This window comes from Colletotrichum tamarilloi (assembly GCF_030869305.1).
Source record: "Colletotrichum tamarilloi strain Tom-12 chromosome Unknown Scaffold_165.1, whole genome shotgun sequence".
In the NCBI taxonomy this organism is placed as follows: Eukaryota; Fungi; Ascomycota; class Sordariomycetes; order Glomerellales; family Glomerellaceae; genus Colletotrichum; species Colletotrichum tamarilloi.
Window position 1 is genome coordinate 1 of NW_026849548.1, and position 27,931 is coordinate 27,931.

Consider the following 27,931-nt stretch of genomic DNA (forward strand, 5'->3'; position numbering starts at 1 on the left):
CGATCCCAATACGAAGTTCGCGAACATCAGGGATATCCATCGGGCTCAAATCGAAGCGGGTGAAAAGGAGGTTATCACGGCTGAATCCAGCGACTCTGAATGCCCTAGTGAGGCTGGCAGCTGTATTGTAGTGGGTGTGGTTGAGGATCAATAGTTAATAGTAATGAGGAGGTTGGGTTGTGATCCCATCGTTTTTGTGGTGCCAGAAACAGGGGGGTGCCAGGAAGTGGGTATGTTGACTTACTGATTTCAACTGGCCAGTTGATCACTCTCATGTCAACCAGCATGATGGCATCCGCTCTACCACAAATATCGCGAGATCTTGGTATCAGTGCTACCACAACACAAATCACTTTCTCGCTGTTCGTTTTGGGCCAAGCATTTGCCCCTTTTCTGATCGCAGCTTTGTCTGAGATGTATGGGAGAAAGCCTGTCTGGATCGTTTCGTGTTGCTTCTATCAGCTTTGGAATGCACTCTGTCCCGTCGGAAAAAGTGCGCCGTTGATGATTGCCGGAAGGTTCCTGTCCGGTTGCGGAGCCAGTGCTGGTGTAGTGGTATTTGAACCCCGATGACATTCTCACTAATTCCTACGTAGGCATGAACTGACGATGGTTGATAGTTGACAGGTCCCATCATGGCTGACATGTACCGGGCCAAAGACCGTGGTAAATCTCTTGCAATAGCATCGTTCATCCCATACTTTGGCCCCGCGCTCGGCCCCATCGTTGGCGGGCTTGTGTCGGATCATATCGAGTGGCGGTGGCTGTTCTGGATATTGTCCATATTCTCAGCAGCAAACACTTTCGTCGCATACTTCTTGGTACATGAGACCTACACGCCGATTTTGCTTCAGCGCAGACTTAAAAGTCGATTCCCGAGCAGCCGCAGTTGCTTCGATCAGCCCGGGACCGGAGTTGTCCACAGGGGGCTTTCCAAGGGACTATCCATCCATCTTCTCAGACCGATGATAATCCTAACCAGTCGTCCAATCATCCTGATTATATCATGGATTTGGGCAATCAGCTTCGGTCTCTACGTGCTCGTTCTCTCGTCATTTGCTAGCCTTTGGATGGACAAATACGGCCAATCACAAACCCAAAGTACGCTCAACTACATTGCTCTAGCCATCGGCATCACAATTTCTTCGCAGGCTGGAGGTCCACTCATGGACTACATTTTCCGACACCTCCGAGACATATCCAATGGCGAGACAACTCCGGAGTTTCGAGTGCCCTACCTCATCATTGGTGTCATTCTCCTCCCCGTAGGTTTGTTCTGGTATGGATGGGCGGCAGGGAGGGGCATGCATTGGGCTTTCGTGGATGTTGGCGCCGCTATCTTTACTTGCGGGACGTTCATCACGGGTTCTGCAATAAACGCTTACTTGATTGATGAGTTCAAACATGCTGCATCGGCAAGCGCGGCAGCACGTATGCTGTCCAACGTGTTTGGTTTCGCTTTCCCCATCTTCGCCCCACAACTGTTTAGCAGGCTCGGATACGGCTGGGGCAATAGTCTGCTGGCATTTGTGTTCATAGGAGTTGGACTGCCATGCCCCGTCGTACTTTGGTTCTGGGGCGCAAAGATACGGGCTCTAGGGCGAGGAGCTCAAGATTGAGTACTTTTAGTAATTACAGGTATCATCAAGGTCAATTATAGAGGATGGAGGTTAAAGGTAGTTAGAGTCACAGGAACGGTACGCACGTGGTTTGCAAAAGCGTTGAATTCCATTATATCTCAGTCATCAGATCCCAGATTAATCTAAATTCACAACGAACACCCGACCTTGAAGCAGTGGAATAGACCAAGAACAATTACTACAACCGTCTGGAAACGGTCACCTTCCTAGCTAGACCTGAAGTCAACCATGAACCCGATATTGTAAGAAACGCAACCCATATGTAGAGCCCGTTGGAAGAAGTGAATAAGCAAGCTCCTCTATTTGAAGAACCAGTACATGAGAAGAAGAGTCTTTTGATCACCGAGTTCTCTTACAACAGGAAGACGACTCCAGCAACCGCGCCCAGAGCCATGCCGATGAAGCTGAACGGAACAGATGATCTGCTGGAACCGGCAACGGTAACAACAGGGGGCTTGGCGCCTCCTGTGGGAACACCACCGCCGGGTGCCGTGGGGTTGACGGAGGGCTGACCTGCGGGAGGGTTGGCAGGGGGCTGACCAGCAGGGGGCTGAGCAGAGTTGACGGGAGGCGAGACCGACACAGAAGGGTTCAAAGGAGGCTGGCCGGCCGGGGGCGTAACTGCAGGGCCGGAAGGAGGCGCTCCTGAAGGAGGTGCACCAACAGGGGGCTGAGCAGAGTTGACGGGAGGCGAGACCGACACGGAAGGGTTCAAAGGAGGCTGTCCGACAGGGGGAGTAACCGTAGGCACAGCCGGGGGGTTCGCTGGAGGGCTGGCGGGAGGAATGGCCGGGGCGGTGCCGGTGGGGTACGGAAGGGTGCTCGGCGGCTGGGGCTTGGGGCAGTCACCGTTGCAAGGCGTGACGACCTTGCACTTGTCGTCGGTGCACTCGTACTTCTTGTTGACGTCGGTGTACGGGCAGGTCTCGTGCTCACACATGTCGCCAGTGCAGACGTACTTCTTGTAGCACTCGTCTCCTGAGCAGGTCTCGATCTTGCAGGCGTTGCCGTAGCAGGTGACCTTCTCCTTGATGCACTCGTCTCCCTGGCACTGAGAGTATCCGCAGAGTCCACTCTTGCAGATGATCTTGCGGCCGCAGTCGTATCCGCTGCAAGTCTCTGGGTGGCAGAGTCCGTCCACGCACACGAGGCGACGGCGGCACTCATCACCGTAGCAGGGGTAGTCGAAGCTGACATAGTCACCGTAGCAAACAAGCTTCTTGTAGCAGTCATCGCCGTAGCACGGCTGGCCGTAGCACTGTCCGTTGCTGCAGGGGTTGGGCGCGGGAGTCTCAGTAGGGCAGTAGGTGGTTGTGACAGTGGTAACGCCGGTGGTGAGAGATCCGATGGCGCAGGTCGAGACTCCAGGAGGGCAAGAAGTGACGGTTCCAGTAGTTGTGGTTGTGAAAGAAGTAGTAACAGTCGCAGACGCGGTGGTTCCACCAGCCAGTCCGAGGCGGATGTAGATGGTGAAGCGGACGTTGAGGCCAATGAGTTGACGTCTGGTCAGTCCGACCTGGCCACCGCAACGCTCAGCGCTGTTGCCACCGCAGGGAATGTTGCACTGGTCATCAGGAACGGAGATCTCGTTGACAGAGTCCACAGTTGAGCCACAGAAGCAATCATTGGCGAAGAGACCGACGTACTTGCTGGATGGGCAAGCAGCAATGCAACGCTCGATTGTCATGGACGCAGCAGACTGAGTGAGAACAAAGGTCGGGAAGCTTGTGGGAGAGCGGAAGCAGCCCAAGTAGCTCGCATCACCGACAGTCAGAGGGTTGACAGACGCGCTGGAGGACGCAGCAGCACTGGAGGTGGAGGTGGAGGTAGAGCTGGAGGAAGAAATCTGCGTGTCAATGGTGGACGTGGTGGGAACGCTGGTGACGCCCTCGGACGTAGAGCTGATGGTTGTGACAAAGGTGCTGCCATCGCTGGTGAAGCTCGAGGTGGAAACGAGCGTGGATGTGAAGGAAGAAGCAACGCTAGTGGTGATGACCGAAGAGGTGCCTGATCCGATGCTCGTGGTGACCGAAGGGACACTGGTAACGCCCGAGGTGACGCTTGAGAGGGTAGTCACGATGGTGCTGCTACCACTGACGAAGCTGGAGGTAGATACGACAGTCGAGGTGAAGGATGAGGCGATGCTGGTGGTGCCAACAGAGGTCGTAGCAGATCCAACGCTGGTGGAGACGGAGGGCACGCTGGTGATTCCAGTAGTGGCGGAGGAGACAGTGGAAGCACCTGTGCTGCCTGCGGCCGTTGAGGACGAGGTGGCTACGGCCAGAGTTGAGGTGACACTTGAGGCAACAGAGCTGACTGTTGTAGACGGGAAAACAGTCGTGACACCTCCTCCGGGAAGGGTTGAGACAACGCCCACGGGGTTGAGAACGAGGGTTGCGATGGGGAGAGCAACGCTGACACCACCACCACCGATGCCGACGGTGGCAACACCGCCAATACCGACACCGACTCCGTTAGTTCCCGCTCCGACGGTGACCGGGAGGCCGCCAGCACCGACTGAGGCTGCGACACCTCCTGAGTTGACACCAGCAGTGACGGTGGCTCCGGCAGCACCAACAGAGGCGGCAATTGTGGATCCCACGCCAGCAACAACGGTGGCAACACCGCCGAGACCGATGCTGACACTGACAGTGTTGCCGACATTGGCACCGACGCCCACGCCTGCAATCGTTGTGGTAAGGCCGACGTTAATGGGAAGAGTGGGGAGCGGGAGCCCGAGAACCTGAGCCGCAGATCCCTGGGCCAGGAGGGCAACGGCCGCGATAGAGCGGAGCGCCATTGCGAAGAGAGTGACAAGAGCGATTACTAAAGAGTGACTAGACCTCTGGCGGTTAGCGAGAGAAATGAGGTCAAACTGAAAGAATGAATGTGGCCCAAGGGCAAGGAAAGAATGTCGTGATTATTGTGATGATGAGAGTGGAAAGAAAGTCGTCTGAGGGGGCAATATTGCCGTCTTTTTATCTCGGATTTCGTTTGCCATCGTGTTGACATTGTCTGGAAATAGAAGACTGAAAATGCGCTCTGAAGCTTTTCGATGCCATAGTCGCCCCTGAAAAACGGAACCACTTCGAAGAATGCAGCAATATCCTCTTCATGCCTCATCTGTGCCTAGTAGTAGGCGATGCTTCGCTTCTGTCCTGTTGTCCGAGTGTCTACTTGCGGACGTTAGCTCCCGATCATCATGATCTAGCCCTACCTCTCCTTGCGAAGGGCGAAGAGGGATGGTTGGACAGAAAAGTCCTTGGCTTGGCTCGGACTATGCCGGTTGGCACCAAGAGACATCAGAATTCAGTCGCGTAAAGAGAGGCAGTTCGTGTTATTGTTGCACGAAGGGCTCAGAATGGAGTGCGATGTTTCTCGGAAACGAACCTTAACCACTTTAAGTCCCTTGAACAAAGCGTAAAGCACCGGAAATGCCATTTTCTCAACTGCACATCCAAATTCGAATGGAGTCTACAGCAACTTCAAATTCACTAAAACTCATCATCTTCAGCCGGACATTCGTTCTCAAAAGGGCGTATGCCGCGTCAGGATCTGACATATCCTGTCATATGTCGACGCGGCCTCGGGCCGTAGAACTGGGTCATTACTGTCATTCGCGGTCTGGAACACACCGCGCTATCAGCACTTGTGCCGTTTTCCTGGGTAAGACATTGTCTTACTCGGATGCGCCACCTTGAGCCTCGTGAGGAAAGGGTTACCGTGGTATTGCCGGATGATGTCGGCAATATGAGCGCCGTAATGTCTAAGATTTTCCGGCATTTGCGGGCGTGGAATGCAGAAACTCCCCTGGGAGCCCTGGGAGTCAATCTTGTGCCGGCCCCGTGGTATTTCACAACAATCCCTTGGCAGAGCGTTCTACAAACATTCCAGGTGAACTCGGACCGAACGCTAAATATGTATCCCTACCGTATTGAAGTCTTGTTTTTCGAACGTTGTACAGCGTGCCGTCTGGGGCGCCAAAAAAAGCCTTGCCGGGCCACGCCAGCTATTCAGCTGGGATTTTGAGAGACAGGTCTCGTCATTGATTGCCGTAAGACTGTCTTTGGCGCTTCCCCATTCGACGACACCATCCCAGGGGTAAGTTCGTGGCGTGATTGACCCTGCGGCGGTAGTACGATGGCTGAGGAGGCGTCCACTGAGGCAGACGGGAAACAGACATATCTCAAAGCTTAGCACAGCTTCAACTAGTCGCATGAGCTGTGTGACGGTGCCTGCACGTCGCGCCCCAAGATCGTGCAACCGGATTCTGGCCAAGGAATGAGATGAGATAGGTAGTACAGCGAGTCATCTATTTTCATTCTGCTCCCTCGGTTGGCTAAGCATCACCATGATGGTGCCAACCTGATCAGGCTGGGAATTTAGCATCATCCGAGGAGCAAGGAATAACTTTGGGATGACCTCCCATGGACAACCGAGACTCGCTATCACTTGCTAGATTGATATATCGATCAAACAACAAGTGAGCTTGGTGTGGGTTGTACAAATCAAAGAGACCAAATCCCCAAAGTAATCTTTTGTACAAATTTCTGTACAGAGACTGTGACGTCCCTGACTCGGATTTGATTAAGGGATAAGAAGGCCCATATGCCCCAGTGATAGTCTCTATTTGCTTTCGTGAACTCTCCCCACGCTGATGGAGTTGACTTGAACGTATAATGGTCCTCCTCCGACGTGTATCCTTGTCGGCGGATGCCCTCCTGAGCAGGCGGCTACGCCTTGCAGGCGGTCTCAGCAGGCTTACAAGTAAGTTGACACAGGGCGACGCTGGCGATGCTGCAAATGAATTCCAGTAACTCAGAAGTTATTTGCTACTGCGGGTGTTCAATGGATATTCAACAAATCATTCGAGTGTATTCCTGGCTTGCTCTCTATCCCCCAACTATCAGGTGAGCTGTTCAGAAAACCGTCTTCTTTGATCATGGTTGTCCCATGTTTCAACTTCCTTAAAGCCTATCTGATTACATGTCGAGGCACGCTCTAGTTTCTTAGACCCAAGAGTAGAGAGTCTAAATCATATTCATTTGATGGCCCCCACTCAACGTAATTGACCGCGTATGACTTTCAGTGAGAAGGTCGTACTTCGAACAGAACCTGTACTGCTGAGTCAAGTGTTCTTGCTGCACCTAGGCTTGTTGAGTTACTGCTTTTCTTCCTTCATTTTATCTCCGTCGCAGTATCACCATAGATCGGCGGGAAGCCTTGGACGCGAATGCCGTCATCAGCTCTTACGTGTTTTCCCTGAGTGAAGGTATTCTACCTTAAACATTATGTATAGATGACTGTACTCGGCAACATAAGGAAAGTGGCAGAAAGTTGGTTCACGACAGGATTGATCCCATATTTCTTGAATAACATCATTAACATGGCCGCGAAAAGGAATCCCGTTTCAAGGATGCAAAAGTTTTGAAACGGGCGATAATGCAGGTCAACGAGTGTAGGGTGGTTGCTATCCGCAAAAAGGAAAGCGTCCGCAGGACCCATGCGCAGACAGGGATCGAACATCGAACCCAATAATTAAAGGGGCTTGCGGTTGGCGTCAAGGCAAGCTTACTCCTCGCTTCTTAAAGATTCTAGATTCTTTCAGACCAAACTGAACGGATAGCCGGCGACAATTGCCATGTAAAAAAGGGGATGGCCTACCCAACTAGATGGTCTATGCCTCCAAGTCGCATTATCCCCACTTGTTGACAGACATGCACCCCCTTAGCAATTGCATCCAAGAGTCCAAACTTTTCTACTGTGCCGATTGCCCGGCCCCGAAGTTCGGGAAAGTCATCCTGTTTTACTATGTCTTCACCGAGCTGTCCATATTAATTCTCGATGGCCCCTCCTAGAACATTGTGGTCTGGAAACGAATGAAGATTTATCGATGACGCGACATGTCTTTTTTCTGCCCAGTCGTCAAATTGAATTTTCATATATCTTAGCCGACGTCGCTTAGAACAGCGTTCCTTCGCTGCGCCCACTTACCGACCTACCCGGGAGCCAGATACCGCTTACCTAAGGTAAGGAAAAAACACGAGCCCCTGAACGATCATGACCCGTCTGCAAATCCTTTTCCGCCGATTGTCGGATTCGGTAAACTGGGTTCTTAGGTGAAGGTCCGAAATACGAAGGAATACCATGACTTTGCCTGTGGGAGGGTGTCATCGAAGTCACGTCCACCGCTTTCTCAAAATACATCTCCAATGCTGTCCGGGAGTGCCGAGCTCATCAACATCAGCTTCGTGGTGTCAAAATCAAACGCGGGCTAGATCATTTGTATCTCTGATACAGCCAGTGATCGATTCACAATTTAAGATTTGGGGATTCAGCCTTTGTGAGGTTGATCTTAAGAACGACTGGGGAATAGCAGACATTTTAGTCCTGACGGGTCTGCTGCTCACTGCATGACTTGAGATCTCCGGTGGGTGGACCACGTTGTAAATGTGAGCCTCTGCTAAGCCATCCCTGCTGATACGAGCCAGGGGTTAGAGTTGCTGATAAGGTTGCCAACTTCTCAGATAGAGGGCTGTTAGTGGGAAACAGTCGCAGTACAGACACAACGCATTCAAAATGTTCAAGCGTGGGATACCGCTCGGAGTACCATGATCTGGATGAACAATAAGCTTGATATTTGAGTGTGTGCGACCAACAGGAGGTGCAGAAGTCATAGATCGTGGTGGAAAATAGAAGAGTCCCCGGCTATTGTTGCTGGGAATTTACGAATGGGCTGATCTCCCGGACTGTTCTCATCGTCGCATCGGACGAAAAAGCGGATAACAATGGAATAACACAGACGCTAGTGATCTTGAGTGTGGTCCATGTCCAATCAACTTTTGGAAACTAATCCATGGCAGGCATCGTGCGGCTCTGCCAAGTTAATTCACTTTGGACAAAACGGGATGCCCCACGAACGTGGTTCCCTTTTCGGCTGCATGCCGCTGCCAAAGGCGATGGCGTGAAACTTGGTCGGAAATTTAGAAGGGGCTTGATTACGTCGGGTATCCCTTTCTGGACGACAAGGCACAGCAATGGGCCATGGTCCAGTATTGAGAGTTGAGCTGAGAATACTTTATAAGAAGTTGGAAGGGCTTTCGTCTCATGATGGCTTACTGTTCGGTCATTCTCTTGCTCTCCAACGTTTCGTTCCTTGTCGCATTCCCTCCTTATTTCCCTACCTTTTACTCACTTTTTTAAACTTCTTCGTTCGTTTTACAGACACAGGATGTCTTCCCTTCTTTTCGCTACCGGCCTCCTCGCCGGCCTGGCCCAGGCCTACACCCAGGTCAACGTTGCCTCCCCTTTCATGACCAAGAACATCGATCCCATTGTCTACCCCGGCCAGTACGACAAGTCTCACTTGCACTCCTTCTTCGGCTCCGACGCCGTCACCATCAACACCAAGACCAGCGCCGAACTCCAAAAGGGCTGCACCAACGCCGAGAACCCCAACGACTTATCCGTCTACTGGATCCCCACGCCGCTCTACACCACCGACGGCGGCAAGACCTACGAGCCCATGCCTCTCTCGCGCTTCAGTGCCTACTACAACCTCGGCGAGACTGAGGCCGAGGTCGCTATCCCCCAGAACCTTCAGATGGTTGCCGGCAAGGCCACCGCTACCACCGAGGGTGATATGATCGCCGACGCCCAGTCCTCGTGGGCCTGCGAGAACGGCGGCGGCGGCAGCACCGATGCCAACGGTTTCCCCTCCTCCACCTGCGGCACCCACCTCCAGCAACTCCTCTACTTCCCCCAGTGCGTTAACACCGAGACCCTCGAGACCGCCTACAAGACCAAGCGCGGTGGCAGCTGCCCCTCCGGCATGAAGTCTATGCCTCAGCTCCGCTTCTCCATCCGCTACGACCTTCGCAAGGTTCTGCCCAACGGCTGGAGCGGCACCGCGCCCTTCAAGCTCGCCTGCGGCCCCGCCTGGTGCTCCCACGGCGACTTCATCAACGGCTGGACCACTGAGGCTGCCACCAACATGCTCGCCACCACCAAGGAGAAGCAGAAGTTCTCTTCCGTCGACGGCGCCCTGGGCACCTACAACTCTGGCCCTACCTGCAAGGCCACCGACGCTGACCCCTCCCACGGCACCGGCGACTACGCCGAGAGCGTTGCCGCTATGAGCAAGCGTGACGTTGAGTCCTGGGGTTGGTCCACCAAGTCGCGTTTCGTTCGCGCATAAATCAAAAACATCACAGCATTTGTGGAGTGGAGCAGCGGCGTTGTTGTACATAGACCACGTGTCGAACACTTCTTTGTATCATACTACCTACTTTAGAGGAACGAACATACTTGGCTCGTTGAGCAAGCTGGAGAGCGCAGTAGAGGCTTGATTGCACTACTTGCACCGGTATACAAAAAACCCAATTTTTGACCATTACGTTGCACACCATACTTGTGACACGCTTGCAGAGTTAAGCTTTTCTCAAAGTCTATCGAAAACAAGTAGATGAATAAGAAATACTGGTATCGGCAATTATCGACTCTCCGAGCGGCATGGCCACACGATGACCATGACGCAAGGTGCTAAAGCTGCAACTCGGTTGCAAAACCTGATGAAAGCCTATGGGCTGTGAAAAGACTTTTCATCGGGGCCTCCCTTACTCTTCCTATAGGACGTGCGCTATGATCAGCGTCCCCAATAAGATCTACTATGCTTAAGTCTGAGGTAAAGCAAGCGGCAGGCCATCAATGCCGCACAGCGGGGACCCGCTGTCGTCTGATCTAAACGACCTGGCAGCCCGCGGGGTTGTTTCAGGACTAAAATTGCTAGTACATCTAAGCGATGGTCAAGGAAACGATGTTAAGGCCAATGAGAAGAGAGAGGATCTGGGCAATTCTTTTCTTTGTCGAGGGTATTTATTTGACTACACTTGACACTTCGGCTACTCTCATGGAACTCCATGCCTTCAGAGCCTCTCCCCCGCCCCTGAAAGACATGATAACTGTCCTCCTTCACCTTAGCTAATGTTATGATGCCGGGTCTTGAGATTTGTTCTCATTTTGAGCTGCCGTCATCCGAGAAAGTCCAAGTATTCTTCGTAGACATTACTTGTGGGTCAAGTCAAACTTGCTACCTAAGGTACTGGATTTTGGGCCATCCGTCTACTCAACTCTTTCAACATACGGCCAAATGGCCTTGAAGACTATCATCAAAAGTTGAGTGGCGCCTGGAACTACTCCAACGACAGTGACCGAGTCCCAGAATGGCACATTACGCACAAATCCAGACTGGTTTTTGGAGAGTAGATTGATTTCCATCAGGGTCTTACATGCCAGGTTAGTTCTCAGAAGATGGAGTAAATGCGTGGTCCGTCTAGGACTAAATTGATGCTTGAGCAACCACAACGGCCCGGGTCCAATCCGTAACTTGGAGGGTGTAGATCACAGTATTCCAACGCAGGAGTTGCATCCTCCCATGCCTAGTGTTTGCATGTTTGTCTGCTCAACTTTTAAATTTGTTTGAATGTTTGTCCGTTAATAGTTCCTTGGTCAGTTGGTTTGCTTTTTTGATTTCGTCGCCAGGAGGATCAAATCGCAACCTTCCAGCCAACCACGGCGATCCACGCACGGGAAACCCGGTCAGGATATGAAGTGAAATTGCGCCACGCGAGATTTTGTTCGAAATTCAAGTTCAAACGTCTTTAGAGACTCTTGGCAACCGTGCTATCGTTTAAAGCCTGCTCCTTTGAATGACAACGCGGACCAACGGCGCAACACATGTTGTTCTGCCCACGTGACCAACTGCCGCCCACATTATGCGATAATTTGCGCCGGATGGAATCTATCCGAGATGAACGCTCTAGAGCTTTAGCCGCTGGTTATGGTACGATTGCTGATGTTTGCTCTTTGCCAAACCCCTGGGACTCGACCATTGACCCCAGCAGAGGCGCGTGCCGGAGCTACTCCAACCCGCGCCACGCGAATGCAACCCGAGACCGGAACCATCAGCACCAGCCCTAAATCGTTAGTCTCGTTGAGGACTGCTGCGTTGGACGCGGGCGAAATGTGTTAAGCTTCAATGGCCACACCAATCATCGACGCGGTTATGGAACCGTTGACGTCCTTCTGTCGCTCGCGTGCTTGGCGGAGTCCATTGGAATGTTTGTTGACCACGCGCTACTTCGCTAATCTCAGACACAACGACTTTGCTTTCCAGTGAGCCATAAAGATGGAGAATGACCTCGTGGCAATGGAAAAGTTTCGTTTCCCAGTGTGCAAGAATATCAGACCGTGTTTGGACAAATACGCCTATCCGTAATCCTAGGTTTATCAAGGGCATCTTTTGGAGATGAAAATCTCACTCGCCGGACCGGCGTCTATTGCTGCGATGCAGCTAGGCGTTATGGCCGATCTTTTTAACTTGCACCTGAGATCTGGCGATGCAGTATGTACGCTTTTCAGAAATCTAGCAAGGGAAAACCAAGCTAATGTGACATAATTTTCAGTGCATGGTTCTCTCCGATCGATTACCAGGAAAGGTGTCATATCCCAATTCGACGCAGTACGCCATTTCGAACAACTACTGGTCAGCGCCACAAGCTGAGGTTCATCCATCATGCTTCGTAATGCCTGGAAGCACAGGAGATGTGTCCGAGATTATCAAGACTCTCACTTCTCTCGGAGCACAGTTCACAGTCAAGAGCGGTGGTCACACGGCGTTCGCAGGAGGGTCGAATATCGAAGACGGTGTCACCATCGACCTCGCACGCATCAACAAGGTGACTGTGTCAGATGACCATCAGACCGTGTCCATTGGACCCGGGAACCGCTGGTACAACGTCTCACAAGTGCTCGATCCATTGGGTCTCGCTGTCGTCGGGGGCAGGGTGAACGATGTCGGCGTCAGCGGGCTTATCCTAGGAGGCGGTATCTCTTTCTTCTCGGGCGAGTATGGATGGGCTTGCGACAACGTGCGTAACTTCGAAGTCGTCCTGGCGTCCGGTGAGATTGTCGACGCCTCTCCGTCTGAGAACCCCGACTTATACTGGGCACTTCGTGGGGGTGGAGGCTCTAACTTTGGCGTCGTGACCCGGTTCGACCTCGTCGCGTTTGAACAGGGAGATGTGTGGCTTTACAACCCCATCTACACTCTAGCTTCGAGTTCAGCTCTCGTGCCCGCATTCGTCGACCTGATTGTTGATGGCCTACCATCAGACCACAATGCACACACGTTCTTCGTGATTGCGAACTTTCCAGGCTATGGCGACATCATTGCGAACTACATGTACCACAGTAAACCTCCGGTGGTTGCAGAAGATGTGCCACCCGTCTTCGCTGACGCGATAGCCGTTCCCGGTGCTGTTTCAACAACGACACTAGTGGCCAACATCTCTACTCATATGATCAACCTTTCAGAACCCTATGGTATGCGCAAGTCGTGGTCAGGTACTTCTGTCTACCTCAAAAAGGGCTCGGCCCAGTTCCTTCAGGACATTATCCCGTTGTGGCAGGCTCATGCTCAGGATCTCATGGCTGCCGCCGGCAAAACAAACACAACTCTGTCACCTCTGCTCGTATATCAGCCGATCTCAATCAACATCATCGAGTCGATGCAGAAGAATGGCGGCAATGCCCTCGGGCTCGCGCCTGAAAATGGCCCGCTCGTTCATATTCAGGTCACCACGCACTGGGAGACGTCTAAGTTGGATTGCCTTGTGGAGGAGAGTGTCGCGAAGCTCATTGATGAGATTGATGCTCTGGCAGAGGAGAGAGGTCTTGCAGCAAAGTACATTTACATGAACTACGCGGGCAAACATCAGGATGTCTATGGAGGCTATGGATCCGAGAACCACGACCGTTTGAAAAAGGTTTCCGATAACTACGACCCGGAGAGGTTTTTAGAAAGGCTATGGAGGGGATATTTCAAGGCATGAAGACTTGTCGGTTCTTGGAGTTTCCAGACCTTGTGCCTAATTGGCGATGTCAATCTTCAATCACCTTGCACATAACCTCATCCATGTACATCATACCTCGATACGATCAACGTGTATCGACAATGCTAATTATACTTGCAAAATCTGTTTCCTCCAAAGCCACAATGTTAGAAAGTCAACTCTTGATTGTTATACTCTTTCATATTACGTTGTAGACTAATCTTAATCGGCCTGCGATTAGAATGGCTGGTGTTTGGTTGGATAAGTCAAAGCACCCACTTTTGGGCACCCCCCCCTTTTGGGCACCCTAACAAAACATAGTATCTAAATATTAATACTAACTATAATTAATTAATTAAAATTCTTACTCAATAATTCGACCTCTATAAGTTAATTAGGACTAATTAAATAGTTATTAAAGTCCTCTTAAGCTCTTTATATATCCTAAATATTTATAAACTTAGTATTTAAGTTTATTAATATACTCTTTTTTTTTAAGCCTTATATACTTAATCCTAGCCTTAAGAACTTAAACTTAGTACTAAAATATAGCTAATTAATAGCTTATTTTTTAAAAACTTTTTTTATTTTTTTAAATAATAGTTATTAAGTATTATTATTTAAATTAAACTTTATAAATAGTTTTAAATAATTATAAAGCTCGCTAGCTTTTTTAAAAATTAACTAGTTAATAATAGAGGTTATTAATACTTAGTTAAGTAATTTATTAATATTATTAATTATTTATTTAGTTTTTATACCCCTTTTAAATAGTATAACTTATATAAATAAGATTATTAAATTAAAAAATAACTTAGCTATATTAAGTAACTATAGTTTAATTACTTTTTACTTATTTTATATATTTAATAATATTAAACTAATTAAATAAATAAGTTAATAATAGTTTAAAAAAGTATTACTTTTTAATAAGAATAATATTATTTATTATATCCTCTTTACTAAGCTTTTTTTTATAATAAGACTTAATAAGCTTAAAAATAGTTATATTTTATAACTAGAAGATATAAGAAATATATAATAATAAGAATAATAATAAATATTATTTTTATAATATTCTTATATAAATTTTATTATTATATAACTCTTATACTTATTTAATATTAATAATCGAGGCTAGTTTAGCTTATTAAGCCCCTTAATAAGGGGGGTCTTAGTCTATAATAAAAATACTTTTTTTAATTAATAAAGAATAGTTTTATTAATTATTATTTAAGTATATAAACTAAGCTCTTTTTTTTATATTACTATAGCTTTTATTATACTTAAAATTAGCTTATTAGCTCTTTTACTCTTTATTATATTAATTTTATTTATATTATACTTATTAACCTATTTAATATTACTAATCTTTAGTATATTAAGTAATTTAAACTATAATTTAATTATATTAATAATAGTTTTATTAATATAATACGAATTTATTAAATAATTTCTCTAAACCCTTATTAATAAATTCTTTTTAATAAAAACGTTAATTTTTTTTTTTTTAAATAATTTAGTATTTTTTTAGGATCTTAAAATTTACTTAGTAAATTCTCTAACTTATTTATAAACTAGTATAATACTTAAATAATACTAAATTTAAATTTACTAAGCTAACTAGTCTTTTTATTATAAAAGAAGTTTTTAAAGCTTTATAAATACCCTTACCCTCGTTTAATAACCTTTTTTTTAACCCTAAAGTATTATTTTAAGAACTTTAAACTCGATCGAGGCCCTTTTAATAAAAATACCGTTTTTAATAATATTAAATACTTATTAAAGTTTATTTTTAATATACGATATTATTACTTATTAATTAGTATATATATTAAAAAAAATATTTAAACGATTTTTATAATTATTATATTAAATTAAAATAATAAGTAGGGTTTTAATATAGTGGCTGGGAGGGATTTTTTGGGGTGCCCAAAAGGGGGGGGTACCCAAAAGTGGGTGCTTTGACTTAAAGAATTCCCATCTCTCGACCATCCATATTAATTGTGCTGACCTACAATCTACTTGGCTTACGCTACTAAAGTTATCTGTTCACAGGTCATTGATTCGTATCGCATTCAACTTACATTCGAAAAAACAACTGATACGCAAACCGAGTGCATGCCTCAATCTCAATTGAGCTCGGGCTTGACGCCAAGATTGATTGGGGGGATGGTTCGAAACTTTCGCTCAAGCTTCCTGAATCTGATGATAGGTTCACTTTGATCTACCCCGAGACAGGATGGATTGAAGCTGAGCAGTGAAGTTATGCCCAGACTGATTGCTTGTGTTTAATTATTATTCCGATCATGAGAGCTTTCGCTCTCTAAACACTGTTCCATGTGGTCTGCGACATCGCGGCAATGTGGGAAGGCGCCATTGGCTGCTCTATTGTCTCCAAATCGTTACAGTCTGAAACGGTGAATCACAAGTAGGCCACAAATACTGGATTATAGGTCCAAAGTTAACGGTCAGTACAGCCATCCAGGTTCACACTCGTATGAACGATGTGGTCTGTTCTTCTTTGTAAGACTTCAACGGGTAATATCGCGAAATTATTCGTTGCGAGAACATCGGCATTTCGCAAGGGAAACCTAGTTCAACATCATTGGTTGCGCCTTGGCAAACTTATGAGGCAATTATTAGTCAGCTTTTGTCCTGCGATTCGAGGTCAAGCGAATAGTCTGTGGGGCACGCCGAGATAATGAAGGCGCCGATCTCGCTATATCTAATCAATCTCTCAAACTTAATCACCTATTAAGCACTGTGTTTAAATATCAATAGAAGGCCTATCTATTCGTAAATCTCTTTGATCCGTATTCATGTCCTTTCTTAAGTTGTCCTACACGTAAACACCCCATCGTCAAATCGCCCACCACGGATTGCCTCGGGCAAACCCGCCGATCACCACTTTGGCCTCAATTCATTCGACTAGCCCCGATAAGCCGACAAGATCAGCTCACCCAGAAAAACATCATGGATATCCAAATTTCGCTAGCGACGATAGACGACATCCCAGAAATTCTGGAACTCACCCAGAAAGCACGCGTGGACATGTACCCGCATCTGGATGAGCAGTGGCGTGCCATGAAGGCTGAGCAAGATCTCGCAACGTTCCAGAAGATATTTTTCGATCACCCAGATGGCGCCTTTATCGTCGCGCGATCAGAAAACCGAATCATAGCGACGGTTGGATATCAACACTACGATTACCGGTTTCCTCATCTCACTCTACTGCCCGATGGCGTTGTTGAAGTTGTGAGGCTTTTCGTGGTCCCAACTTGGCGGCGCGGCGGATTGGCATCCCGATTAGTTTCGGCTTTGGAGAAGGCAGCGAGAGAAGCGGGCCTGAAACAGTTGTATCTTCATACTCATCCGTTCCTGCCGGGAGCGATCAAGTTCTGGGAACGGCAGGGATTCGTCGTTTTAGATATTGATCGAGACGATGCTGTGTGGCAGACGACGCATATGAGCCGTAACCTTGACTGATGATAGAAATCACAAGCAATAACGGAAGAGCCAAGGTTGCCGAAGACGAGTTCAACTCAACGATGGGAGTTTTGCTTGTGGATCTGGAAACCTCGATCCACGTACTGCGGCCATAAGATGTGGACTGGAAGGGTTGATAGTGACTTAATTGGGCCAGCTGAGCTGTTGATGCTTGTAGTAGCTGTTGGTGTACGAGAAAGTAATTGGATTGAGCAATCCCTTGATATTGTCTTATAAATTTATTGCATACAAAAATGGAAGTTCTGACTGCAATCTTTCGACATCCCATCTGATCTCCAAATTATTCTTTTGTTCAACGTTGAACCCAACAGTTGATGAAATCGTCTAATCACAACATGACGTACGATTGACTTGGTGACATGTAGTTTCCGTGGGGCAGCAATAGAACCATGGTTCTGTCTTTGGCTGGCCGGGGAATGGCAACTGCCCACACCTGTGTGCATAAAGATGCATGAGAAAGCTTAGTTGAGTTGTCGACAGGGATTGATAGAGGTTACCTCGTGTTGGTTGTGACTTCTAAACCCTGGCTACAGAACAATCACAGCGGGTCTGCATTGAGGCCATTTTGACTCCGCAAAGCTGGCAGAATTACAATTATCTTATCATTCCCTTCATTTCACTGCCTATCACATGTCCCTCCTCTCAACAGAAACATTTCATTCACGATAAAGATGTCGTCTTCCTCTCAATACCTAGAGGGGAAGAATAATCATCAAGAAGATGAAAACACCCTTCTACGTTACCAAGCTCACGTTCAACCACCTCCGGGCGACGACCACGTGCAAGCACTCCGCGGTACGAGGCTGCCGGCCACTTTCGACAAAACATGGATGTCGACATGCGTAATTCATGGCATCCGCCACAACGAGGCGTTTGCCATGTCAGAGCCAGTCCGCAAGCTCTGCTTGGATTCAGATGATAGGTCGTTCGCCCGTGCCCGCAACGCCCGACTGATCATGAGTAACATCATCCCGAACATGACGTCCGATGATGAGAAGCCTTATTGTATTTGGTACCCAGACATTGCTAGCGAGGATACCTACCGAGCATTGTCGACGCACTACCCCGATTTGCGATATCTTGTTGGGCGGGCCTGTGCAGTCGCCGGGTACGACGATCTATACAGCGAGCTTGGTCTTCTCCCCGAAGTCTCTGTTGCCGAGGAAGCTAGGGACAACATCTCGAAAAAAGGATCCAAGATCATATTTGACAATATCATGCGCCAACCTGTCTGTTACGCCATTCTCAGCGACTACACCCGTTCAAGCAACTCAAAGAACCCGTTGTCCCCTGCCTTCATGAACGGCGACACGGCAGTCCGGTCCTCCTTGGACGTTCGAGTTGGGCTAAAAGATTACAAGGACTGGGGAAAACATTACTTCAACATCACTGAGGACTTCAACATTGATGAGTCTTCATCAAAGACAACCATCGTTGAGGAACTGGCTCCCGAGCACATCGCGCTCTTTTACACCCCCATTTTCTCGCACTTACCGACTACCAATAAGGACGCCTTGATCCTCATGGCTGCATATGAGGGCAACATAGAGCGCTATGTACGCCTCCGCCGGCCGAGGATGCTTCACGACGAACAAGCGGCCGTCATCCGCGGCATCTACCACAACACCACCTTTGCCAAGTGGTGGTCTCTCCAGAAAATAGAATATGGCAACTATGCGATCAAGACAGCCATCCTCGCCCGATTCATCATGGTCAACGATTTGTCACATATCGCGCCCTACAACTCAGCTGAAGCCGCTATGCCACATCTGATATGGTGGCCATTGCTCCCTGCCGAGGTGACATTGAGAGAACTGGTCCGCCGTCGGCCTGATATGCATTTGCAAGTCGCTATGACGTGCATCGCGGGCGACTACAGAGACCTCTGGGACGAACTTGCGCCAAAGCCATGCTCAGAGCTCCTGAACCAGGCAACACAGAAGGAGGAACGAAGTCCAAGGTTTCCGCAAAGCCCGAGATACCCAGACAGCCCCAACCGAAACTATTACGTTGAATACCTCGAGAAGAGATCCAGGGATCTGGGTATGAAGCCCATTGATCTACCGCGGACATGTTCTGAGTGCGAGGATGCGGCGGTCCGCGATAAAGAGCCTACGACAACCTTTCTTGACCCTTGGATAATTGCTTGTAGGTACGCGATCGTGGACTCTAATCCTGACGAGTGCTACTACTGGGGCGTGGGGGGACAGCCCAATGCCACCAGTTGGGAGCTGTGTATTTGCTCGAGTGAAGAGATGAGGCAGGAGGCAAGAGATGAAGAGGGTCTAGTATTGTATCAATAGAAATTCGGTATCCCCAACGCCTCTTCTCGGCATTACGTCCGTCCACTACAGTAATTCGGACAGAACCTGTGACCGTCTCTCGATAAATGTGACAATGATGCGGCATTCTGTCACTTCATCATTGGACATAATTTCTGTTCTCAACTCCACTCCCTTCTCCACTGGCGTCCTCAGCGACTGCTTCAGCATCCTCATTGACACCATCCTCGGCACTATCCTCAACAACATCTTCAGGACCATCCTCAGCACCATTCTCAACACCATCCCCGGTAGCGCTGGCATCATCTTCATTACCGTCTCTAGCATGCCCTCGACTATGAAAATTGGACCACTCCTCGACAGTGTCAAAGGTCTTCGGCGGAGCTCGAGACATATCATCAGAACGGCTCTCTTTTTCCGCGTTAATCAGCTCACGAGCACTCTCGTCGCCTTCATCTGCGGCTCTCTTCAAGCGACGCAAGATTGCGCCCGCTCTCGCTGCGAGATGGTGGACACACTCGGTTTCGCCCAGCTGAGCTGCTATGTCTAGAGCCGTCTGCCCGAAAGAGTTCTCGATCAAGACATCTGCCCCATGCTCCAGCAAACTCTTGACTACTTCCGAATCTCCGACCATCGCAGCTTCCATGAGTGCTGTACTGCCTTCTGCGTCAATGATATCGACAGGAGCTCCGTGTTTGATGATCTTGTCGAATGCGGCAACAGGGAGGTGCAGAGCGGCGTAATGGATCGGTGTCTTGTTCTGCGGCCCTCCAGAGACCTCCAAGTCCAGGCTCTCGCATTGCAACAAGCGTTCGAGCAAGTCCACGTTTCCCTGGAAGATTGCGGAAAAGATTGGCCGATCGTTCTCTCCGCCACCAATATCAGGATTAGCTCCCTTCTCCAACAGGAAGCAGACAATATCGAGATTTCCGTAGTCGCAAGCGGCTTGCAGTGCCGTACAGGGTACATGCCGCTCACTGGCGAGGTTGACATCCGCGCCATGTTTCACAAGTAATTTGACCATTGGCAAATGTCCTTGCGTTGCTGCTGCTTGGAGAGCATAGCCTTCTGGAGCGTTCACATCAGCCTCATGTCCCAATAGAATCTCGGCGATTGACACAGTGCCGTCGTAAGCACTGGCAGTCAAGGCATTTCCGAATCTATTTTGTATCCAGTCAGCAACGAATGGAAGCATTATGATGGTAAGGTTAGTACTAAGCAGGCAATGTGGAGCAACCTACTCTGACCCGAGTGCGTTGCAACTCGCTCCGAATTTGATTAACTGCTCAACCGTCTCCTTTTTCTCGAGGTCAGTCGCGATATAGAGGCAGTCATCCAAGATTTCTTGCCCTATAGAGCCATCTGCATGCTCCCAACAAAGCTCAAGAACATCTTGCAAGTCTTCTTTATCTTTCGAAGCGGCCCTGAAAGGGATCTCGCAGTCCAAACCTGTGGAAGTCTTTAGGATGAGACGGACCACATCCCAATTCTGCTCGTTCGTGGCTACCTCTAAGGAAGCCTTGAAGATGTGTGATTCGTGTTCGTAACCCAGGAGCTTCTCTACAATCTCGATTCTGCCAGAATGAGATGCCATTATGAGGGCTTTGCTGTGTTCATTAGGGGTTAGATTATCTGCTGCAGCTTCAAGGATGGCATTGAACATGGAAATGTCCGATATGAGGGCTGCCAGAGCTAGCGGTGGCATCCACGACGGCTCCTCAGAGGTCGTGTGATTCTCATCGCTAGACTCGCTTTGATCGGTAGTTTCTCCCGTCCATCCTTCAAAACTCAATCTGGCACCTAATTTGATAAGCTCCGTCACCGCGGCACTGTTACCAGAGAAGATTGCTGCGTTGACAACAGGCCCGATGTTAGCTGAGCATGCATCCTTGTTTGCGCCCCTGGCTATCAACTTTGACATAGCCCGAACGCTCCCCGAATAAGCGGCCATAGCGAGCGGGGTGGCGTTTCTTCGTTCTGGTCCCGACTCATCGACTTCGGCTCCTGCGTCAAGCAGCTGATCAATGATTTCGGTCTTGCCAAAACTAGCGGCCAGGTGAAGCTAAGCAATGTTAACCTTTATGCTGAACACAAGCATCTCCATCATGGCCAAATTAAGTCGGAAATACTCACCGGCTGGTTCCTCAGCGAGTCATACTTGGTTATCTCTTCTTTGTGCCCGGCTTCCAATAGAGATTCCACCAATAGCGGATAGCCGAGTGTTGCTGCAACATGTAGTGCGTTGAGATCCTTTGCAGAGATGTCACGCGACGTGAATGCTTTAGTCAACCGCTCGTACTCATTCAACCATCGAATCATGACTGAGGATCCCGCCTCCCAGAACGCAGTTTCTCTCGAGAGACGACGGGTGACGTCGGTAGTTGCTTGGCCTGCGTGCTCGAGCCAAAAGCTTGTAGCGTAAGGAAGCGCCAAGAATTCCCCTTGTTCTTCTGTTCGAGCCGTGTCTGAGTCAAAGGGACTGCTCGAACTGTCACGTTGTATGTTCTCCGCTTCCGAGGTCTCCATAATGACGGAACCCGCTGTCTCCGTGGGTTGAACCTCCTGTGACTCCTGATATTGAGACTTTGGTGTTGCTGGTCTGTTATTCGACATTAGGCCTTCTGGTGAGCACGAGAGGCGCTCTAAGACGTGATCAAAGCATCTCAGAGCAAGAAAGCCGTGTTGGAGGTCGTGCTCATCTTTCGACAGGTCCAATAACTTGTCTGAATTGTTCAAGAGATGGTTCTTCACATCAATATTGACAAACCCAATGGTTGTTTCGCGGCCATGTCGAACCTGAACGAGAAGTGGACTGCACTTTTCCACCATATGTTGCAACTGATGTCTGTGCTCCTCATCATACGGGGATGAACCGATCAATACCAGAAGTTCGATTTCCGTAGGGTCCCGATACGCAAGAATCAAGGCTCTGAGTAGCTCTTTGATGGAATCGATGTCATCGACATCAGGCCTGAGGATCTTTATGCCCAGTTAGCTGATGGAAATTCTAATCAACCACAGCCATCAATAAATCCATAACGAATATCCAAATTTTCCAATCCGAAATTCTGGCAACGTACCGACGACCACGCATCGTTAAGAAGTGTGTTAAAATCTTGCGGCGCGCGTTCCAGCATGCGTCGGATATAACCATCCTTTGTTCCAGGAGGAAGTGCTGCTAGGCGCACAACGGCCACGTCAATCCATTTGGTGTCCTCGGCACGAGTTCCTATGACGCTTTCGGCAAAGTAGGAGATAGCTTTGGTGTATCCCTTCTCCTTTTGAAGTTCGTCTACTTGAACATGGGCATGCTGCTTTAGCTCTGACCTCAAGCTTTTGCCATACTTTTTATCCTCGAGATCAATGCGATGCACAGTATGATGCGGCTTCAGATGTTTTTGGATTGACTTGCGTTCACGGCTGGTGAATAACCACCGGGTTGATGCTCGTTTGCCCTTTTCAGGGGTCAAGCGCTGAATGTCAGCACCAATGAAGGCCAGCAATCTTTTGGTCGATTCGTTTGTGTCTGGGTCCGGAAGCTCGTGGAGATTATTGATAACGAAGAAGATGGTCCCGATGGTACCATCTGTGAGCATATCTCTCAAGCACTGCCAGAGATGCTCCACGCTTTGATGTACGGTGTGTGTAGAGTCGTTATTCGAATCCTTGAGAAAATGTTTCGCATAGGTAGCGAGAACCGCCTGCTGTTGGCAGAGCTGTTGTAGCAAAGACTTGAGTAAGTCTTCGGCAGTTGAACGGTCTGGCGTTTGATTGCAAAAGTAGTAGGCCAATAGGTCTGGACGATGGACAGAGTCACAGTCATCATCTTCCGCTTTTCTGATTGTGGCCTTGATCGACTGTATACTGGCAACAGATGCGTTGGTCTTTCCCTTACCCTTTGGTCCATAGATGTACAGAAAGCAGTCCGACATCTTTTCACTTGGAGAGGACCATTCCTTCCACAACGGATCATCGAGCAGCCATGATCTAGAGGTCAGCCGCCGGGACAAGTTGGTGTAGACTTTCTGCATGTCTGAGCCAGCTAGTTTTTCGATGACTCTTCTCCAGGTTTGGCTGTCTATTGCGGTTTCGCGGGTACAGTTGAATCGCCCTCTGGCAACTCGCGGAGCACTCTGAATCATTCTTTTGAGTGGTCCTCTCACTCGTTGGTATTGGGGATCCTTGAATGACTCAAACTTGACCAAATCTCTGTGGGCTCTGTAGAGGCCTGTCTCCATGGAAGAATCAAGACTTGCTGAGTCTCGGCTGACGAATTCAGCAGATTCCTGTGGCACGTTAACTTCAATGTTCTTCCGAGTCTCGAAGCTTTGGTTCGCAAACCTTTGACCGCAACTTATCAAGCATCTCTTCGGGAAAATTCTCACTGGTTAGCTTTTGGATGATGCCTGTCCAATTTGTATTCAGTTCTTCAAAGAAGCAGTGAACCTCGACCTTCTGGGATAGCTTGCCGACAGAATGCACAAAACCACGTTTCAGCTCTCGTAAGCTCTCATTTCCAGGTTTGAGTAGTGTCAGGAGCTGCGAGTCGACCGCCTTGCCAGTGTTTTCTTTGACTTGCATCTTGGCCCAATGTTCGGCTACTTCTGCAACAGGCGCACCGTTGAAGGGTGTTCCAAAGAATAAGCAGCCTGTGATGCTTTCGTACATGTCTGGATAGTGGAGCCGTTCACTTTCCGCGAGGCACAATGCTTTCGCAATTACCAGTCCGCCCATGCTATGCCCGAGCATTACGACTGGTCTCCTGGCGCATTTCTACATTCTTTTCAGCACAAAATCCTGTCAAAAACTCTGATCCCGTTGGGTTGATTACCTGTTCCTCTCTTCTCAAATTCAGGGCCTCGAGAAGCTCGGCTGCTAGGTTGACCATATACTGCTTCATCTTGAAACGTTTCGCGTATGCCGAGCTATATGCGAAGAGCATAATGCGAGCACTGGGAAAGTCTTTGGCAAGCCCATCATCGTCTTTCAGCCAATGATAGCTCTTGGAACCTTCCTTTTCGTAGAGCCAACTCTTCTCTGGGCTCGCACCGAGGCCATGAACGGCCACAATGCTGTCGCATGCATCAACGGAATTGTACTGCTTATGACTTTTAGCTGGACTTACTCAACAGTGGGATCCGGTGGGCTTCGGAGTATATCCAGCCCCAGAGTTGGGTTTGGTGTGACTTGAGGGTTCGCAGACATGGTTCTGTATGCCCGCTTAAACCAATACTGAATCTTGCCTATGTATGTCAATCGGTAGTAGTGGAGGAACGAGAGGAGATTTTGAATGTCGCGCAAGAGAAGGCGAGGGCGGACCCAAGAAGGCTCTACTAGGTTTTAGGAAGCCTTCTCAGAGCACGACAACATTATTCAGGCAGCTGAGCTAAGTTGTCCTTCGCAGCATGGAGTTGGAATTTGGTTGGCCAAGACTACCCGGATTACGAGACTCTCGAACAGGTGGGTTTCATTTTCTGCCTCAAAGCATGTGATTTTGTTCTATTTAAGCCTTTCAGGTTGCGGATACATTCCTTTTCACTCCAATTCTTTGCGTATGTACATGGATTGGATGTCAGCCGCACATGATAGTCCGCGCGACAATTCCTCCTTCGAGACTTTGGGGGCGGATGAGATCAGGCTGTCCTATGAGATCTTCCAAAAGCGAGAATGCCCCTGTAGTACCCCCCATCGGCTAATGCAGGGGACCCTGCTTGGTCCTTCTGTGGCCAATGGAATGTGAGACTTTTCAGCTGTCGAGATGACCACTACACCCTCGAGAAAACGGGAATGATAGGTAAATCGCGGGAAAATAGTCTCCAGCAACTTGGTTCGTTTTGAAGCGGCTTCGACATCGTCGGAGCTCGCTCATTTCCCTCTGTTCTCTCTCAGGTTGACTACATGCCATCACGGGTGTTCGCTACCAAACAGATAACGCAGATGAAGATGCCGTCAACGAAGGAAGAAGGTGAAGCTCAGGTACCACTCTTTTCTCATGATGCCAAATGGAGGGATGCAACTGACCTGGCAATGGAAATTGTAGCTTGCTCCCTACAAAACCCAGCTTCTGATAAAAGCATCCTCTCCAGACCAGTTGCAAAAACTCCTTCCAGTCTCCTACCGGACGGGTTCAGACAATGCTGACCTCGCTCCTGCGACACCACACAACAGCGCGTTCCTGGAGAAAGAGCTGGGGCTTGGACGTTTAGTCCAACTGACCCCGCGGCTATGGTTTGCGGGACGGCCAACCCCGACACGCCCGCTACACTATCAACGGATGCTTGGCCGGGAAATTGTCGTAGCCGAACAGATGGATCTCCATCTCGTCTGGACGACGGGGCTCATCCATATCAAACCCATTCCACGATATCTGCTGGAACCCAATTTCTGGACACATTGTCTTTCCTGCCAAGGTCACCGGTGCTCACGAACCACATTGACACCCTGCGATCGCCAGAGACTTTGGAGGTGTGCCTTGGGGTTCCTGTTCTCCTACGCTGCCCTGATCTGCCATGAGAGCGACTTCTTTCTTGCAAAGGACAACCGCTTGATTCCCAAGGAAGTTGAATGGGACGACTGGAGGGAATTCGCCACGGAGCTGAGTACGCAGACCATCTACGGGCGAATCGATGAGCGCTTCTATTACGGAGAGCTGCGCCTCAGCCGGTTGAACAAGCTGCAGTATCTGGCTTCCTGCAGTTCTTACATGCCTCCGTGGAATCGCTATGGGGATTTCTTTCACGACCAGTTCGCGTGGCTCGCCTCAACAACAGTTTATATCGCTGTGGTTCTCACAGCGATGCAAGTTGGTCTGGCTACTACACATCTTGCTGATAATGCAGCTTTTCAGTCGGCCTCTTATGGTTTTACTATCTTTTCAATTTTGGCGCCTCTCGCGACTATGGCTCTCGTTCTGGCAACCTTTTTATATATGTATGTGTCGAATTGGCTAGCGACATTGGCATTTCGAGATCGTAGACTTGCAGACATTACACGTCTGACCCAAGTCTAATGCCGTTGATGCTTTTTTAGAAGAGTCCTATGATCAACCTGGCCGCTACTGAAGATGTTCGTCCCTTGACGAGCAGTAATAGATGACACGCTTTCTATCATCTGAATACCTGACACTATGCGGCCTGTGTCAGATCGTTCTTAACTGGGCATCTCAGGATGAGCCCACTACAATGGATTCGAGGCACAAGTCAATGCTAGTCACGAACGAGATCATGGATGACCATAATTAAGACCCGCCCCAGTACCCAAAGCTGCCGCCCTGCTTTTATGCTGCCATCTGATACGGTACCTGGTCAAATGATTTGGCTTTACTTTATGGCTTTGGCGGTCAAACGAAGTTGATCACATCACGGAAAAAGAGACGTTGCAGAGTAAGTTGTAAATATATATGTTTTCCATTCCAAGTAACATATTTGACGTGAAATATCTACTCGAAAGGTGGTATTAAGTGTTTGCACCTGAGTGCTCTATATCCATATTCGCCGGCTACCATGTACTAAACCAATCGAAGAGCGTTTGTAGTTAAATTTTAATGCTAGCGAGCACAGAAATTTAGAAGATGCTGCCGACGCTGCAGAGAAGGCCGCCAAGGTTGATGGCCTTGAGAATACCTCCGACGAGGCCAAGGACGATGGGCAGAAGGCCGGCAAGGACCTCAAGGAGGAGGCCAATGACACCGCCAAGGACGGAGCAGACGAGCTCCAAGAGACCCTCGATGAGGCCGTTGAGGGAGCAGAGGAGGTGGAAGACAACGGTGAGGAGGACGAAGATGATGGGGCCGAGGAGCTCGAAGATGCCTATTGAATGGTTAGCGGGAGTCACTCTGAAGGGTTGCGGATTGTTTTGTAAACTTACTGCAGCCGAGAACCTTGATGACATGCTTCAGGCAGAAGATGATGTCAAAGATGAGCTCAAGGACGCAGGAGATGATCTTCTCCTTCTCCTCACCGACAATCTCGACAGTCTCGCCAAGGCACTCGACAATGTCGCCGACGAGGGAGTGGATCAGGCTGATGATGATGGTGACCTCGCTCTTGACGAGCTTGATGATGTCGGCCTTCTTCTGGGCGATCTGGCCCTTGGTGACACCGTCGACGGTGGAGTTGATGGTGGAGCAGTGCTTCTTGACCTCGACGATGGTGTACTGGATCTTGGTGTAAACGACCTCAGTGCGCTTGACGGGGGCGTCGGTCTCGGGGACAACGGGGATGTGGACGACGGGGACCTTCGCGACGTCGGTGACATCAGTAGGGAGGCCCGGGAGGGCAGGCGCCGCGAGGGAAGTGGCGAAGAGGGAGGAGATGGCGACAAGGCCGAGGTTGAGGAACTTCATTTTTGCGGTTGGGGGGGTTGGTCTGAATTAGTTAAAGAGTGTGGTGTAAGTTGGATTAAAGAATGACGAAGAGACAGAGCTGAAAGAGCTGGATAGTCTGAAAAGAGTGACTGAGTGAGAATGCTGAAGCTGGATGAAGAAAAGTCTCTATTCTGGCGGAGTTGTCAAAGGCTTAAGTACCTGGAGGACATGAGGTCGATGCACGAATGAGACTTATCATGACATCCTCATGGAGAGGATCATGACCCTCAACAATTCCCCGAA

At 49.0% G+C, this 27,931-nt stretch overlaps 9 protein-coding genes across 9 annotated transcripts; 6 read left to right on the forward strand and 3 right to left on the reverse strand.

The window, feature by feature from the left end:
* Positions 1–504: 504 nt before the first annotated feature.
* On the forward strand, positions 505–1,619 carry CTAM01_15491 (major facilitator superfamily transporter; the record flags this gene model as incomplete). The annotated part of the gene is made up of 2 exons (XM_060531488.1): positions 505–555; positions 621–1,619. 2 exons carry the CDS (start codon positions 505–507, stop codon positions 1,617–1,619), a joined length of 1,050 nt encoding a protein of 349 aa, XP_060373911.1.
* Positions 1,620–1,992: 373 nt separating this feature from the next.
* On the reverse strand, positions 1,993–4,440 carry CTAM01_15492 (WSC domain-containing protein; the record flags this gene model as incomplete). The annotated part of the gene is made up of 1 exon (XM_060531489.1): positions 1,993–4,440. The coding sequence occupies one exon, from the start codon at positions 4,438–4,440 to the stop codon at positions 1,993–1,995; it is 2,448 nt and encodes an 815-aa protein (XP_060373912.1).
* Positions 4,441–8,871: 4,431 nt separating this feature from the next.
* CTAM01_15493 (uncharacterized protein) lies at positions 8,872–9,837 on the forward strand (the record flags this gene model as incomplete). Its single annotated transcript, XM_060531490.1, has 1 exon — positions 8,872–9,837. One exon carries the CDS (start codon positions 8,872–8,874, stop codon positions 9,835–9,837), a length of 966 nt encoding a protein of 321 aa, XP_060373913.1.
* Positions 9,838–11,946: 2,109 nt separating this feature from the next.
* On the forward strand, positions 11,947–13,531 carry CTAM01_15494 (FAD binding domain-containing protein; the record flags this gene model as incomplete). Its single annotated transcript, XM_060531491.1, has 2 exons — positions 11,947–12,042; positions 12,104–13,531. 2 exons carry the CDS (start codon positions 11,947–11,949, stop codon positions 13,529–13,531), a joined length of 1,524 nt encoding a protein of 507 aa, XP_060373914.1.
* Positions 13,532–16,507: 2,976 nt separating this feature from the next.
* CTAM01_15495 (acetyltransferase) lies at positions 16,508–17,020 on the forward strand (the record flags this gene model as incomplete). Its single annotated transcript, XM_060531492.1, has 1 exon — positions 16,508–17,020. The coding sequence occupies one exon, from the start codon at positions 16,508–16,510 to the stop codon at positions 17,018–17,020; it is 513 nt and encodes a 170-aa protein (XP_060373915.1).
* A 692-nt stretch (positions 17,021–17,712) lies between these two features.
* CTAM01_15496 (uncharacterized protein) lies at positions 17,713–19,344 on the forward strand (the record flags this gene model as incomplete). The annotated part of the gene is made up of 1 exon (XM_060531493.1): positions 17,713–19,344. The coding sequence occupies one exon, from the start codon at positions 17,713–17,715 to the stop codon at positions 19,342–19,344; it is 1,632 nt and encodes a 543-aa protein (XP_060373916.1).
* A 118-nt stretch (positions 19,345–19,462) lies between these two features.
* CTAM01_15497 (uncharacterized protein) lies at positions 19,463–24,528 on the reverse strand (the record flags this gene model as incomplete). The annotated part of the gene is made up of 7 exons (XM_060531494.1): positions 19,463–20,483; positions 20,565–21,385; positions 21,457–22,302; positions 22,404–23,609; positions 23,665–24,096; positions 24,155–24,395; positions 24,449–24,528. 7 exons carry the CDS (start codon positions 24,526–24,528, stop codon positions 19,463–19,465), a joined length of 4,647 nt encoding a protein of 1,548 aa, XP_060373917.1.
* Positions 24,529–25,221: 693 nt separating this feature from the next.
* On the forward strand, positions 25,222–26,332 carry CTAM01_15498 (uncharacterized protein; the record flags this gene model as incomplete). The annotated part of the gene is made up of 2 exons (XM_060531495.1): positions 25,222–25,299; positions 25,364–26,332. 2 exons carry the CDS (start codon positions 25,222–25,224, stop codon positions 26,330–26,332), a joined length of 1,047 nt encoding a protein of 348 aa, XP_060373918.1.
* A 554-nt stretch (positions 26,333–26,886) lies between these two features.
* On the reverse strand, positions 26,887–27,667 carry CTAM01_15499 (uncharacterized protein; the record flags this gene model as incomplete). The annotated part of the gene is made up of 2 exons (XM_060531496.1): positions 26,887–27,131; positions 27,190–27,667. The coding sequence occupies 2 exons, from the start codon at positions 27,665–27,667 to the stop codon at positions 26,887–26,889; spliced, it is 723 nt and encodes a 240-aa protein (XP_060373919.1).
* Between the last annotated feature and the right edge of the window lie 264 nt (positions 27,668–27,931).